The following is a 14,165-nucleotide window of genomic DNA, read 5'->3' on the forward strand; positions in this document are numbered from 1 at the left end:
GCATCAATAAAAGAAAGAAATGAATAGTTTAATATTGTTATGTTTCTTTTAGAGAGTGACTTTATGATGCTGAGGATGGTCAATAGACTGAAACAAAAAATGACGACTTGCAAATGGGTATCAAAGCATTAATAAAAGCAATGACAGAACCTCAGGGTGAACTATTGAAGGCTGGATAATCACTGATTTGCTGACATATACAACCCAAAATTCATCCTTAATTTGGATTACAGTGCAAATGGTGACCAAGAAAGCAATCTATACTATTTAAAAAACTTACAGGATCAGACTTAAACAAATGGTTGATCATTTTATTCAGTAATGTGCTGACAAATTAGAGGACACTTGAACTTGTAATTTCTGAATTCCCATAACACTTTGGTGAGCATCATGAGAATGGAAAAGAAATCAGCATTGGCAAAATTCTGATATTTTCTTAGGTAATAAAGAGTCATATCTGACACTTGAAATGATGTTCAGATAAAAGTACCTTACTACCAGGTGCAAGTGATTCTGTCAAATTGTTTGCTTAAATGGTTGCACCATGTGGAGACACAAGCATATGCTTGGGTCAGTATGGACCAGCCTCAAACAAGATGCTTTTGCTCTGTGTGGAGACACCAGCATATGCTTGGGTCAGTATGGACCAGGCTCAAACAAGATGCTCTTGCTCTGTGTGGAGACACCAGCATATGCTTGGGTCAGTATGGACCAGCCTCAAACAAGATGCTCTTGCTCTGTGTGGAGACACCAGCATATGCTTGGGTCAGTATGGACCAGGCTCAAACAAGATGCTCTTGCTCTGTGTGGAGACACCAGCATATGCTTGGGTCAGCATGGACCAGGATCAAACAAGATGCTCTTGCTCTGTGTGGAGACACCAGCATATGCTTGGGTCAGTATGGACCAGGCTCAAACAAGATGCTCTTGCTCCATGTGGAGACACCAGCATATGCTTGGGTCAGCATGGACCAGGCTGAAACAAGATGCTCTTGCTCTGTGTGGAGACACCAGCATATGCTTGGGTCAGTATGGTAGAAAGGTCTATTAGTGTTATGTTGCATTTTTGTCTATTGTGTTCTTGTGAGACATCACCAGATCATAAACAGCCAATCAGAGTCGCTGCACGATGACACACACTTTTAAATGGTAGTTTAACCCTAACCGCCTGAGGGCTTTTTGGCGATGGGAAGGAAAGAAGGAAAGAATAAAGAGAGAAAAGAAAGAGAGAAGTTGTTTGCTCTGGGTGGGATTCTAACCGAGACCCTCGCATGCCAAGCACTCGGTCGGCGACACTTTGCCACGGGTCTTGAAGCTTCGCTGGCCAGCGAAACCGTGCCTATATATCACTTAGGCGATTGCGTCATCACACCACATGGGATGCATGCACGAACAGCGCATATATCAAGTAGTATTTTGTAGTATACAGGAGGGTTAGGGTTAAGGTAATATGCGTGGATTGAAAATAATGATCACTGTTCATCGCATATATTTTTTAAAATTAACAAACAAGATGCTCTTGCTCTGTGTGGAGACACCAGCATATGCTTGGGTCAGTATGGACTAGGCTCAAACAAGATGCTCTTGCTCCATATGGAGACACCAGCATATGCTTGGGTCAGCATGGACCAGGCTCAAACAAGATAATCTTGCTCTGTGTGGAGACACCAGCATATGCTTGGGTCAGTATGGACCAGCCTCAAACAAGATGCTCTTGCTCTGTGTGGAGACACAAGCATATGCTTGGGTCAGCATGGACCAGGCTCAAACAAGATGCTCTTGCTTTGTGTGGAGACACCAGCATATGCTTGGGTCAGTATGGACCAGGCTCAAACACGATGCTCTTGCTCTGTGTGGAGACACCAGCATATGCTTGGGTCAGTATGGACCAGCCTCAAACAAGATGCTCTTGCTCTGTGTGGAGACACCAGCATATGCTTGGGTCATGATGGACCAGGCTTAAACAAGATGCTCTTGCTCTGTGTGGAGACACCAGCATATGCTTGGGTCAGTATGGACCAGGCTCAAACAAGATGCTCTTGCTCTGTGTGGAGACACCAGCATATGCTTGGGTCAGTATGGACCAGGCTCAAACAAGATGCTCTTGCTCTGTGTGGAGACACCAGCATATGCTTGGGTCAGGATGGACCAGGATCAAACAAGATGCTCTTGTTCCATGTGGAGACACCAGTATATGCTTGGGTCAGGATGGACCAGGCTCAAACAAGATGCTCTTGCTCCATGTGGAGACACTTGCATATGCTTGGGTCAGTATGGACCAGGCTCAAACAAGATGCTCTTGCTCTGTGTGGAGACACTTGCATATGCTTGGGTCAGTATGAACCAGGCTCAAACAAGATGCTCTTGCTCCTTGTGGAGACACCAGCATATGCTTGGGTCAGTATGAACCAGGCTCAAACAAAACAAGATGCTCTTGCTCCATGTGGAGACACTCGCATATGTTTGGGTCAGGATGGATCGGGCTCAAACAAGATGCTCTTGCTCCATGTGGAGACACTTGCATATGCTTGGGTCAGGATTGACCAGGCTCAAACAAGATGCTCTTGCTCTGTGTGGAGACACCAGCATATGCTTGGGTCAGAATGGACCAGGCTCTTGCTCCATGTGGAAATACCAGCATGATTGGATCAATAAAGATGTGGGGGAATAAATGTGTGGTGTGATGCTGGGTATATATAATATTCTTTTTATATGTCATTGCCATTGCCAACGTCTTTGTCTGTCTGCACTAGTCCTGTCAGTCCGCCGTTTTTCATCCCCGTCCTTGTCTGTTGTCTGTAGGCGTCTTTTGTTTTTGTCACTGAGGGCAATCACGTCTTTCGAGCTTTGCTCTTGTGATTGTCCTACCATCGTTTTCTCGACCATTTGTTACTGTATATAATTATGATATGATGGTGAAATAAACATGAACTTGAACTTGAACTATTCAGTATAAACATGTTGCTAGTATAAAGAGAGCGCTACTTAAGAACTGATGAGGACCATGTTGATGTAGTTGATATTTGTTTGTTGCTACACCAACCATTAGTGGTAATTAGTGTGATTTATTTGTTTGCTGAAAATTATCACCTGAATTGGCATCATTCATACAGCACAAATGAGTTTAAATAGGAATGCAGCCTTGTTGATATTGTTGCATTGGTGATGAGTGAGTGATAATACTATTTGTTTGTTGCTACAACAATGATTTACTGGTAATTAGTGTGATTTACTGATGTATTTGTTGCTGAAAATTGCCCGCAAAATTATCACCTGAATTGGCATCATTCATACAGAACAAATGAGTTGTAAAAGACATCTATTAAGGCTCAGGTACGTGTTAAGGCCATATTCATGAATGGGAGAATTGTGCTGCTGCTTTGAAACCATGTGATGCTTGAGCAGTAGATTGAAACTTTCTCCTTTTGGTGCAATTTATAGAAATAGCGAGTTTCATGGTCATTATCTGTCCAAGCATTTCTGTGATATTTCAATCTTTCTGTCTAAAATAAAAGACCTCTATTATAGTATAGAGGCCCAGGTACATGTTAAGGCCATCTGATATTCATGAATAGGAGACTGTGCTACTGCTTTGAAACCATGTGATGCTTGAGCAGTAGTTTGAAACATTCTACTTTGGTTGTGATTGATAGTGAATTTCATGGTTATAGTCTGTCCAAGCATTACTGTGATATTGTAATCTTTCTATCTAAAATATTTGTTTGTGAATGTTCTTTTTCTCTCTATCTAAAGTTAATCCATGCTTCTGTCACCCAAAGTACACTAGTGAATGGTCTATTATGTTGCATTCTTGTCTATTGTGTTATTGCGAGACATCACCAGATCATAAACAGCCAATCAGAGTCACTGCATGATGACACACACTTCTAAACGGTAGTTTAACCCTAACCCTACCCGTGGTTTTTGTGCTATCGGAAGGGAAAGAAGGAATGAAAAAGGAGAGAAGATGAAGAAGAAAGTCACTTGGCACCCCCGGGATTCGAGCCTCGGACCCCTCGCATGCCACGCAGAAGATCCCCAGCATGTAGCTACACAGGTGACGTTGGCCCGCCAGCGATTCCCTGGGTATATATGACAAATCTGATTGCGTCATCAAGTCCCGTGGAATCCGTGCACGCAGAGCGGTTTCAATAGTGAGCTTTAGTGAGTCCTAGTTGGGTTAGGGTTAAGGAGGCATATAGGAAAAACATGTAACATGCATGGATTGAAAACAATGATCACTGTTCATCGCATATATTTTAAAAATTAGATTTCCCGGGTTGAACAAGTTGCTATACGTGTTTTACAACCCATCAGTATATTGCTAGCTCCTACACTTATTAATGCTTAGACACTGTAGTTTTAATATCAATGGCATATTTTATATTTTATCAATTGTGATTTGTATTTTATCTTGCTCTTTTGATCTATTATTTTAAAATTACAAGGCCAACTTTCCTCAGCTTCTACCTGCTGGTCATTTTTATGCAATGAATAACTTAATAATAAAAAAAGAGACCAATTATTAAATAATGAATTCCATGCATATCCAATAGGGGATGTGATAACCAAGACGGATGCAAATTTGTATTTTCATATCATGATTCTGAAAAGAAAATGGTTTAAGGGTATTCTCCTGCTCACAGCTTTATCAACCATTTGTAAGTTTCTTCAGAAAATTTTACAGATTTATTTGGTCCTTATCACAGAATTAGAGAAGGAGAACCGGGACTCCCTATACCGCCACGTACAATCGCGCCAGTCAGCTATGGGGAGAAAATTGGGGGTATTCGGGTCCTTGCCGACGGTGCGCGGAGATGAGCGAAAACAATTCTGCGTCTCATCTGAAGCGTCTTGGTACTCGCGTGCAGGTCGCATCAAGTGCGTCTCTCAAATGCTCCATGTCTGTATCAAGATGGCGGTCGAGTCCTGGTTCTCTGGTTTTAATTCTGTGGTCGTTATGGATCTCTGAAAGTCCTTTACCTTTGAGCTCTGGTCTTTAATGAATGCAGTTTGTATGGTATACCATATACATCATATTTATACATGATTATATTCATTTCCTGTTGACACTGGCATTTTAAGTTGTCCTGAATGCAAATCTGTCACAAACACACAAAGCCTTTGATGTATTATTATTATTGTTATTGTTACAGTTGCTTACAGGAGATTATAAACTTGACAAAAGAACAATAAGCAATTAATCAAGGGCTGTCAAAAGTGACATATTTTACAACATATACAACAACAAAATTAATGTCATTTTCAACTTGAACTTTTGAAAGAACCCGTTTTGTGAAAATTGACATTTCTGCAACATTTACGACAACAAATAAGAATAGAAATGGATTAATGTCATTTCAACATAATTTATGTTTTAAATAACCTTGATCCAGTGAATAGATCATGAAAGAATACTGTCTACCTCTAGAGCTAATTTTAGACTAAGTACATAAATCAATCACAATAGTTAACATTTTAGTAAGAGTAGATCTATCATATCGATTCATATGCTAGTCAAGATATAGGTTGAAACACTCTTGCTATAAGTACTGTATGCACTGTAATGTTCTGTGCGTAGATATAGTATTGGTACAAGACTGTGATGCAGGTTGGATTAACCCCCTCAGATTGAAATTATGAGTTATATATGTGACAAATCCATCAGGAATGTGCTGTAATGTTAGCAGAGCTTGTTTTGAGATATGGCCTAACCTCTCAAACTATTGATAGAGAGCAAAAGATTTTGCAACTCTTTTTTTTACTGATTTTTACTATCCTCCAACAAGCAAGGGACATGCAATATATCAATGTGAAGCTTATTTTGATAAAAAGTTGCCTGTCCAATATCTCTAAAAATGAAAATGCTGACATAACAGCTTATTTGTGGTGGACGGTCACATAATTTATTATTCTTGATAAAATTTAATGACCCATTATATTGACCCATTTTTATACATTTTTGATATATTTTGGCCATGCCAGTAACCCAAAATTTCACTTGGAGTAAACTTGACCCAAACCTGGGGTGGTATTAACAGAATTCACTGAAGAAACAGGTTGGGTGGACCAAAGAGTTGATCGATGGGTGGAGATATGACAGGCCCACTTATTTTTGGTTGGATAAACAGTGGAGGCAAACTTGAAAATACACATTTGTTATGAAACCTTGCATCAGGCCTCATCAGTTTACATCTGAGATCATTTTATGTCATTATTGCTAAAGCGCAATCAAATAATTATACAGCTAGTAACATTTTGTCTGGCCGCAGAAAAGTCAGTGGCCTAATTCAGGGATAGAAATGGATACCATTGGGTTGGGGAACTTTCCCATGGGGTTATTTTACAATGGCACTATTAACAAATAAATTGTTTACTGGGTCTATGGTTGAGTTGGTGTAATTGTCAGGTTTGTTTCGAGTAGTAGTGTGAGAAAAGCATGTTTTGCTTGTCTCTAGCAGTGGCGTAGCCAAGTTTTCGGAACGGGAGGCTTAAATTTGTGAATGTACCAACAACATGATATTACTGACAAATGTTCCTGTCAAGCATGTCACATCAGTGGCACCCACTGCCCCTATAATAGTCCGTATACCTTCCTCGAGTCAGTAAAGTAAAATCAAATTTTAAGATTTCCTCCAGAACTGTTAATGTTTGCAGAAATCTGTTAATGCTAGTTGAATTCCTTGCTTCATTTCCTTTCTGAAAATGTATACTTTTATATACTTTTCATAACAATATCTAAATTACTGACTCGAAGAAGGTATACAGACTATGATAGTCCATTACTCCCTTGCCTTCAGTAGCTTTTAGTGTGGAGTACCAGCCAGAACTTACTTTACTTGTAAAAACATGCACTAAGTGCGAAAATTAAGTTGCAATATTAATGCTTAAATTTGGGGCTGGCTAAAGCCCTCTCTAGACCCTCCACTGTCTACACGATCATGATAGTGCATACTATTTGAGTTTTAAGAAATCAATATAGTCAATGGTAAGTTTGGAATCTTGTGTCAAGTTATGAGTGTCATTGATGAGGCTACCTTGGTAATGTCATTTTTTCTGACAATCTGTAGTATCTAATCATAGAATATTTGTCTTTTTCTTCTCAGATACTAATGAGTGTGCTAGCAACCCCTGCCTTAATGGAGGATTCTGTGTTGATGGAATCAATGGATTCACATGCATCTGTCAAGCTGGATGGACTGGAACCAGATGTGAAATAAGTAAGATATGAAATTGTTTTCTATCTTGTATTTGTTTTTACCATGTATATAAAAAGTACACTATACTTTTTAAATCTTATTTCTTGAAACTTAGGGATGATCTAAACTTAATGTGAATACTGTTGCATTAAGCTGAATTTACTACACTCAGGTTACAAAGTGATGAATAACTGAATTCTCTACCAATGAAGTAGCTGTAGTATAGAACCTCTGCAACTACTCTGACCACTGCTACTACATCCTTCTTCTCAACAATTTGTTTGTAAAATTGCTGCTAAAAGTGGAAATTTTCATAATTTTGGGTTTTTACCCATTTTCCCCCATTCAACACCCCCTCCCCCATGGCACTGCCTCTGATTGTGCATAGTGACACATTTTGTGTAACATATGATTTGATTTCAATTATGTATTTTGTCAGCCTATGTAATATGTATGTTGCATATTAGCTGCATTGGGAAATGACATGTATTGATATAGTAACAGAGTATAAATAAAAACAGGACCATTAATTAACAACTGGCATTTCTTGAAATAAAAAATGTGTTTCATTGTATCCAGATTTATTGTTGAGAGTAACAACTAATAATGATACCATTTTGTAAATCTTCAGATACTGATGACTGTAGCCCTAACCCATGTTTGAATGGTGCTCTGTGTGTTGATGGAATCAATGGATACACATGTAATTGCCAACCAGGATTTGCAGGAATTACCTGCATTGAAAGTAAGTATAAAACTAAATGTTGAAGGGAGTCAGCTCAAACGATGTACCAGTATTTTAGATTTAAAAGACAGATTACATGAAATGTAATGCCCCCATCAGACTTTATGACGTATCAACCAATGACAAGCCTTGATTGTGTCCGTTTGTCTGCAATGCGCATGCGCCACGTCGCCCGGCGTCAAGCGCATGGTTATGAGGAGCATGCTCTATTGATAAGAGTGTGTTAGTGTTTGAAAAAAAACCTCTTTTTATTGATTGAAGAACACAATTTTGGGCCCACAACAATATGTTATAACCTTGATGGTTTGTCGGCTGGTCAGGTGGAAGCAAAATAAAGACTCTATTATGCAACCTATACAATGTTCGTAATATTGATTAACTTCCAACTCGGTAGGATGATACAGTATGGTTACTTCATGTCCTGTGTAGTTTTTGTCAAGTTATTTGCATATTTATGAATATTTTAATATTCATATATTTTAATAGTGCAAATCTCATTAAAATGAGATTTGCATATTTTGCCCAACATTCCATTAATCCACTCTACAGCTTAGAGTATGATTCCCTTTTGTGCTGTATAGTTTGCATAATGTTATTGGCATATTTATGAATATTAATGACCCTATTTGTATTTTCTTTGTATTTACAAACCTTTGTTCCTAACAAATCTTTGTTGTGGGCCATCCTAATTATGAACCGCATAATTCTAGTATATATTAGATAGTGATCCACCCTATCTCATTTGTCCGAATGGTGCTTCAGGTATCAGTGCATGTAGTATGGAAGATGGGCATTATTTTTTAGGTTAAAACAAAATACACTACCAGTCTTTGTAGCTAGGCAGTAATTTCGCTTGCATGCTTTTACAGGTAGAAGCCAACAAGTGGTACATCAGTGATGTACCATCTTTTGGCTACATGGAAACCGATGCCACCAATAGAACGAGAAGATTTGCCCCTTCATATTGCATACCACTTTGTCCAATTTTTTCTCATTTCTTCACAAAATGCAAAAAAAAAAATATAGAACAAATAGAGAGGCCCTGACTTTATCAGGACTGATGAAGTCAGAGCTACACCTATACTAGCTTAAAGCTTGACAAAATTTTTCTATCCACGGGATACTTGTTGAAACCTTAATCATTGTAATGATGCTTTGTATAATTGCAGACATTGATGAATGTGATCCTAACCCTTGTTTGAATGGTGCTGTATGTGTTGATGGAGTCAATGGATATACATGTAGTTGTAAGCCTGGCTGGACTGGAGCTAATTGTCAAACAAGTAAGTTTCACCTTCATGTGTATTCACCAACAATACAAAGTTGGATGACATCATAGAATATATCTGTTGTACCATCACAGCCTTACCTATTATAACTGGACTGATACTACCATAAGGTTCTCTACTTCATTATTTCTGTACACTCTTCCTCCTCTCCTTCTTTCTTCTTCTTTTTTCCAATTCTTTCATATTCTCTTCCTCCTTTTCCTCTTACAGAGCAGGTGCCCATAAGTTTCCTCCAACTGCTGTTGATTCAGTGATGCAAAGTAAACTGTGTGCAGAAATTATTACAAAAAGAGATAACTCATTGATTCAACCATTAGGATTCCATAGTCATATTCTATTCATAGATGTATTATTTATTATCTATCTAACTGTTTGCCTTTTTTATCTAGATATTGATGAGTGCAACCCTAACCCATGTCTGAATGGTGCGATATGTGTTGATGGAATTAATGGATACACATGTAATTGTCAACCTGGATGGACTGGTGTCAACTGTCAAACAAGTAAGCATTATGTGAGATGAAAAGAAAAGTTGTTTTCTTTGCTCCAGTTTTTGCACCTGTTTGGTGCAGAGCACAGGATCAGGGAGAGCAAGCCATGAGTGTTTAGGCTGCTGGGGAAGGGTATAAAGATATGTAGCAGATTCAGGGTGTATTTTTATCAATTTAGTTAAAACTCTGAGTGCATTTTAAGCCATATTGGTTTATTGATGGCCCTTGATTTTAAGAAAATTTGGTTTAAGAAAGGGTGTTTTTCAAAATTTTCTTGAAAATGCCAATTTTTCATTGTTATTTAGCAAAATTTGTGAACATTTTCCAAAAATTGGTCAAGTGCCAAAGTTGAGACCCCCCAGAGGTGATGTTGGGGTGTGTTTTGTTCAGATGATTGCACAATCTCATCACATGGGATGCTTGGGCTTGCAGTTGCTTTGTGCTGTAATAATTTGTAGTTTGCTGGGCAGATATGGTTATGTACATGTATGAGCTATATATGGTCATGAGCTGAGCTCTGTTTGATATACACATTACTATACTGCTCACACTTTTTCTGTCTGTTTCTTTCAGATGTTGATGAATGCAACCCCAACCCATGTCTAAACGGTGCTGTATGTGTTGATGGAATCAATGGATACATGTGTATTTGTCAGTCGGGTTACACTGGACCTAACTGTGAACAAAGTAAGTATTAATAAACTGTAGACATTATAAATTTATGCAAGAAGTTAAGATAGTGGGCTATTCCAGATGAATACTGCCCCCCCCCCCATGGAAGGCATGTGGAAAAAAGAATGATTCCAGTTGCAATTGCATGAAAGTAGGCCTGGAATTGTGGCTGTCATTTTTAGTATAGATTGGTTGGACAGTACGGAAGACACAGACATGTTGGTTGCTTAAGTTATGAAAACGCAGCAAAAGAAGCAGTAAATTTAAGAAAAGTCCATGAAAATGACTAAATTCTGGCAGGTATATATTTCAATTATGTTAATTATAGCTGTGTCTTCCATGTGAATTCTAGCTTTCCATTTCACTCATAAGTCCAGCTGTGTCTTCCATAGGGGGTGCAGAATTTGATCTGAATAGCACAATACAAATAATATCTTGCAAAAGGGCTGATAATGGGACTGAACAAGAACAGATGGGAAAGGGCATGCAAAACAGGTCAAGTAGAAAAAGTAAAGGATCAGGAAATGAAACAATTGAAAAAGGAAAAGATCAAAAGGGAAAAGAGTTGACATGGATAGAGTAGAGGAATACAAAGATAGGAGGCATATATGTGACCGTCCACCACAAACCAGCCGTAAAGTCGGCCCCTGGTCAATTTTGTTTTATTTTGTGTTTAGAAAATATATATCATAAGCTTTAAAATGGTATATCATTTGACTTCAAACAATATCCAGAAGGCGCGGTTGTTTGTTGAACTTATTTTGGTTCTACATGTGCCTCTTTTTCCACATTGCTGGTAACAAATATCAAACAGTCATAATTGGAAGTCATTTCAAATCATCCCAAGTCAATGAGGTTTAGGAATGTCCTCTCATTGTTAATTGATGGTTATACATACCTAGACAAAATACAATGCTTTGTAACCCACCACTTGAACAGGATTTATCTAAAGCAAAAAAAGACTAGAGCTATTTAAAAATTCTATAGACATAGGTAGAAGCTTAATTTCCTCTTCAACTATAGGATTATTGATTGGTTTAAAATGTATTTGACAAAATGAGATACATGTAGCACTAACTTGAGGTACCTATGAATATGACCTTCATGCTACTCAGAATACAATTTGCCGACTTTAGGGCTGGTTTGTGGTGGATGGTCAGATATTAACAATAGAGGTTAGAAATGCATTCTGACTGATAGAAAGACTACATCAGAGCTACACAGACAGATTAGAGAAACATTCTACTGGAAGACAAAATGATTGAACAATTTTTACTTAAAGGCAATATAATAAAGATACAACCTTATAAAAGTAGAGAAAAGAAGTATGAACATTCTAAAGTAAGACAATAAGAAAGAAACATTCAACAACATTTATTTAACAACAACATAAAATTGAAATGTGTCCAATTTAGGGTTGATTATTTACATATACAATCTAATAAAGTACTCTGTCTTTCCAGACATTAATGAATGTAACCCCAACCCATGTCTAAATGGTGCTGCATGTGTTGATGGAATCAATGGATATCAATGTATTTGCCAACCTGGATGGACTGGTGTCAACTGTGGAACAAGTAAGGAAACACTAATGCTAGAATTGTACAGAATTTAAAGCTTATGCAAATATTATTTGACTGACCAAACATTATTGAATCATGTTTGTTAATATTAGAGTCATGCGGTAGCATGACCAGCAGGTTTTAAAAAAACGACTGAAAAAGAAGAATAAACAGATGCACCGCGGGACTATATTTACACGAAACAAAACGCTATTGTTCAATGATATTTTTCGCTGGGTACAAAATATATCTAAAACCATGCTAAATCTTATTTACTGTCCAAAGTGTAATATCTTAATAACTCATTAATTCAAAAAGTTACACCAATCTTAGAGTCAATCCGATTGTTTGATAATAAACAAACATTCTTGCTTTATTTCACGCGGTATTTCATACCCAAAATTAGTGGCAAATCATAGCTAATCATACTGATATCCAGAATCTTTCGTCACTGCTACAGCCATACATGGCTGTCACTGGCGCACTACTTTTTGAGACTCACCTTCAAATATACCATAGCATTTTCCTAGATACCCTACATACAAATTCTGGATCCCATTCGCCAAAAAAATCAAGTTTTTCACAATTCTTTTATTCTTTCCGGACCACAGCATACATTCATATTAATAAATACTCCACTTTCACACGTCATTATATCGGGACGTCCCTGTGGCGAAGCGGTTAAGGCCATGGGCTTCTAATCCATTTATGAATTTTTGCTCAAGTTCGAAACTTTCCACCACTTTTTTTCTAACGTTTTATTAATCATTTTATTGTCATAAATCAAGAATAACACCATTTCGAACATCCATTGCTACTGTGATATTATATTTTTTTTCATCAAACAAACATGTTTGATTTTTAGGCCTAGGCCTAGGGCCTACTTTCACCATCGAAATGCTTTCACCATGCCTGACTATCATGACATCTTCGTCATTTAAAACACATTTATCAGTTGCTCTGTTCACAGCTCAGTCTGAAATTATATTTGGAATAAATATTATAAATTCTCACAAATTAAAATCACAAACCACGAAAGATCGCCAACAACTGCCGCTGAATATTGATATCCAACTAGATTTCCCCACAGGGCTATAAAGAACCACAAACCGCGAATTTTGATATCCATCTAGATTGCCCCGCAGGGCTACAAAGAATCACACACCACGAAATATGGATATCCAACAAGCTTAAACTATAAATTAGCTCCCGATAGAGGGCAGGGCTTGATAAGGGAAATTAAAATCACACACGCGAAAAGATCGCCGACAACCGCCGCTTAATAGGGATATCCAACTAGATTGCCCCGCAGGGCTACAAAGAACCACAAACCGCGAAATTTGGATATCCAACTAGATTGCCCGCAGGCCTATCAATTATAAAGAGCCACAAACCGCGAAATATGGATGTCCAACAAATTAAGACCACAAATCGCGAAAGATCGCCAACAACTGCCGCTCAATATTGATATCTAACTATATTGCCCCGCAGGGCTATAAAGAACCACAAACCGCGAAATTTGGATATGCAACTAGATTGTCCCACAGGGCTACAAAGAACCACAAACCACGAAATATGGATATTTAACAGCTTAAACTATAAATTAGCTCCCGATAGAGAGCAGGGCTTAATGAAAACCACAAACCACGAAAGATCGCCGACAACCGCCACTTAATAGGAATATCCAACTAGGTTGCCCGAAGGCTACAAAGAACCACAAACCGCGAAATTCGGATAGCCAAGTATATTGCCCCGCAGGGCTACAAAGAACCACAAACATTAAAACACGATTATCATGCCTAGTCGGGGCATTTAGTATAGGCTTAAATATATGCGCATTTACCAGTTCCGATTTGAAGTAGGCCTAAATCGGACTTACTCTCTGTGTCTCTCTGGCATTGTCAACATTGGGTGTGTGTTGTTCATATTTATATTTTCTTTACATATTTACGTTGCCTTGAATTTTAATTAAAGTATACTAGTATTAAAATGTATATTGATCATTGTATACAACCCTTAACATTACAGTCACGCGTGACGAGCAAGATTTAAAAATAAACGACTGATAAAGTTTTGTTTAATTAGGGCCTATTTATTGTCATGAATCAAGAATAGCAACTTCAAACATCTATTTTTCGTTTTATAGAGCACTTCGTAAGCTGATGACTTTCCAAGCTTGGAGCTGCTTGGCTACATTCATAAAAAGA

The 14,165-nt window shown here is 38.0% G+C and overlaps 1 protein-coding gene across 4 annotated transcripts in view; it reads left to right on the forward strand.

The window, feature by feature from the left end:
* The window catches only part of LOC140159496 (uncharacterized), a 208,664-nt gene that overhangs the window by 133,142 nt on the left and 61,357 nt on the right, over positions 1 to 14,165 (forward strand). For all 4 annotated transcript variants that reach the window (XM_072182988.1, XM_072183001.1, XM_072183006.1 and 1 more), the window contains 4 exons: positions 7,107 to 7,220; positions 7,831 to 7,944; positions 9,114 to 9,227; positions 9,623 to 9,736. In XM_072182988.1, the coding sequence (XP_072039089.1) occupies positions 7,107 to 7,220; positions 7,831 to 7,944; positions 9,114 to 9,227; positions 9,623 to 9,736 (456 nt within the window). The remainder of the gene's footprint in view (positions 1 to 7,106; positions 7,221 to 7,830; positions 7,945 to 9,113; positions 9,228 to 9,622; positions 9,737 to 14,165) is intronic.

The sequence above is a fragment of the Amphiura filiformis genome, chromosome 1 (genome assembly GCF_039555335.1).
Source record: "Amphiura filiformis chromosome 1, Afil_fr2py, whole genome shotgun sequence".
In the NCBI taxonomy this organism is placed as follows: Eukaryota; Metazoa; Echinodermata; class Ophiuroidea; order Amphilepidida; family Amphiuridae; genus Amphiura; species Amphiura filiformis.